The sequence below is a fragment of the Solanum dulcamara genome, chromosome 10, assembly GCF_947179165.1.
Source record: "Solanum dulcamara chromosome 10, daSolDulc1.2, whole genome shotgun sequence".
Lineage (NCBI taxonomy): Eukaryota > Viridiplantae > Streptophyta > Magnoliopsida > Solanales > Solanaceae > Solanum > Solanum dulcamara.
This window is the reverse complement of record NC_077246.1, coordinates 2,378,675-2,381,267: the sequence shown is the minus strand read 5'-3', so window position 1 is coordinate 2,381,267 and position 2,593 is coordinate 2,378,675. Positions and strand designations below refer to the sequence as shown.

The window sequence follows — 2,593 nt, the reverse complement described above, 5'->3', positions numbered from 1 at the left end:
ATGGCAAAAATCATAGATTTCACTTCCTTGGTTTTGATGATTATTGCAACATTTGTATTTCATTCATATTTAGTCAATGGGATGACATCAAGTAGCATGTATGTCAATTGGGGTGCTCATCATTGTAAGCTTCTAGGGGAAGATCTTCAACTTGTTCTTGATAAATCTGCAGGCAAGTTACATTTTTTTTTGATAATATATATAGTAATTTTGTATATTATGCATAGAATGTCAGATGAACGAGTTGAGTTGAATTTGGACTAATCAAAAATAGATTTTGTCAGTAAATGCGACTCATCCAAAAGTTACTTGGGCAGACATAGGCTAAGAAATGGATCATAACCCAACTCACTCAATTTTTACCAAGTTTTAATTTCTTTATTTTTATCATTTACTTAAATGCCTAGTTAAACTTTTTTTCTACATATTCAATTAGAAAATAAAAAATATTTTAACAAGGTCTTTCATATAAATCAATTTGAGCTACATATCATCCCAATTTTTTAGATGGACGAATCAAATGGATTGGATTGATAAAGGAATGTCGGATCAATAATACGCCCAAATTTGTTACTCTTATTTTATTTTTCGAGATAAAAGTTTGTTAGTTGTGTAGCCTTTCATTGTAACTATTCGAGATGTAGGCGAATTGAGAATTTTTAATCAACCAATTTATAATGAATGCGATTTTTTTTGAATATATTTAATGTGTATAGCTTAAGTTAAAAATAATAGATTCATATGAACCTGCAAGACACGCTCTCGATTCCGCTCTGAACCTATCAGTCTAAAGTGAAAAGTGAGTAAATAAAAAATAACATTTCTATTTGATTTGGGAAAGATTATAGAATTTAAATTATTGGATTTGACAATACTAATTGTTGTGGTTTCAATTTCAGGCTCTGGTGCCCAATCCAAAAATTCATTTCTCTTTGGTAGCTTTGAAATGCTTCTCAAGTTGGTACCTAACAACTCTGCTGGAACTGTCACGACATACTACGTAAGCTTTGGGCTCATTTTGACACTCCTATAAGCAAAGACATTATTTAATGATATGTGGACATTATTTATATAATGATGTGAATTTATTTTTATCGTGACAGCTATCTTCTACTGGTACCAAGCATGATGAAATCGATTTCGAGTTTTTAGGAAATATATCAGGAAACCCTTATATTATACACACAAATATTTACACCCAAGGTGTTGGAAATAGAGAGCAACAATTCTATCCATGGTTTGATCCAACTGCTAATTTTCACAATTACACTATTCATTGGAACCCCAATGCTGTTGTGTAAGTCGATCTTTTCAGGCAACTTTCTTTCATTACAGGAAAGTCGATTTATATATCAATTTTTTCCTCCCTCATTACATATCTACTAGTGTCTCTGGTATGCTGCTAGAAAATACTTTTCAAAAATTAATTTTTAAGGAAACACTTTTTTCAATTTGTGTGATATTATTTAATTAACTCTACACAAATTTTAAGAAAGACTTTTGAAATTTGCAATTAAAATATATATGTCATAAACATTTGTGCAACTATAAGCCAACTCATCAAGAGTAATAAAATAAAAAATTTAAAACTAAATTATATCTAAATATAAAAACACATCATTCTTTTTCAAACATTCTAAAAATTCAACATTAGAAAACTAGACAATCTTGAAATTTGATGAAAATCACTTTCCTTTACAATTATTTAGACTCTTCTCAACTTTCATGTCACTATTAATTTTAACAAGCTCTTAAATTCATACCAAACAAGTTTATTTTTCAGAAAAATATTTTTCGAAAATGACTTCCATCATATCAAACTGGCCATGAAAATCAATCAATCTTGAAATTGAAATTTGATGTGACATTTTTTTTATCAGATGGTTCATTGATGGTATTCCAATTAGGGTATTTAGAAACTACCAAGCCAAAGGAATTCCATTCCCAAACCAACAAGGAATGGGAGTTTACACTAGCCTATGGAATGCTGATGAATGGGCAACAAGAGGTGGACTTGTTAAAATTGATTGGAGAAATGCACCATTTATTGCAACTTATAGAAATTTTAGACCAAGAGCTTGTTATTGGAATGGACCAATGAGTATTTCCCAATGTGCAAAGCCAACAAACTCCAATTGGTGGAGTTCACCTTTATATTATAAATTGAGTGCAAATAAAATTGGTGAAATGAACTATATTAGGAGCAAGAATATGATCTATGATTATTGCAAAGATTTTAAAAGATTCAAAGGGGTTATGCCTATTGAGTGCTCATTTCCACAATACTAGAAGGACACAAATAAATGGAAGTGACTTCACCATTTGAAGAAAGAAAAAATTTGCACTTCAATATTATTCTCCTTTTGGGAATAAATTATTTTCAATGTTTCTTTGAACTTCAACATTTTGGTTATATTTGTTGTATTTTTTTCTTTAATTATTTTATTGTTTTGAGCAAAGAAGATGTTGTTGAGTTGATATCATTTATGTACTTCATTCATTAAAATTCAAAAAAAAATAATTGTTTTTATTCGAGATTCTTACATGAGTATTACTCAGACGCAGAGTAAAAAAATTATCTATCTTTATTCAT

General features: G+C 29.4%; 1 protein-coding gene across 1 annotated transcript; it reads left to right on the top strand.

Annotated features, from left to right (window-relative positions):
* Positions 1-2,291, top strand: LOC129870612 (probable xyloglucan endotransglucosylase/hydrolase protein 26). The gene is made up of 4 exons (XM_055945432.1): positions 1-172; positions 900-1,000; positions 1,104-1,297; positions 1,881-2,291. Exons 1-4 carry the CDS (start codon positions 1-3, stop codon positions 2,287-2,289), a joined length of 876 nt encoding a protein of 291 aa, XP_055801407.1. The 3' UTR covers positions 2,290-2,291.
* The last annotated feature ends 302 nt before the right edge of the window (positions 2,292-2,593 follow it).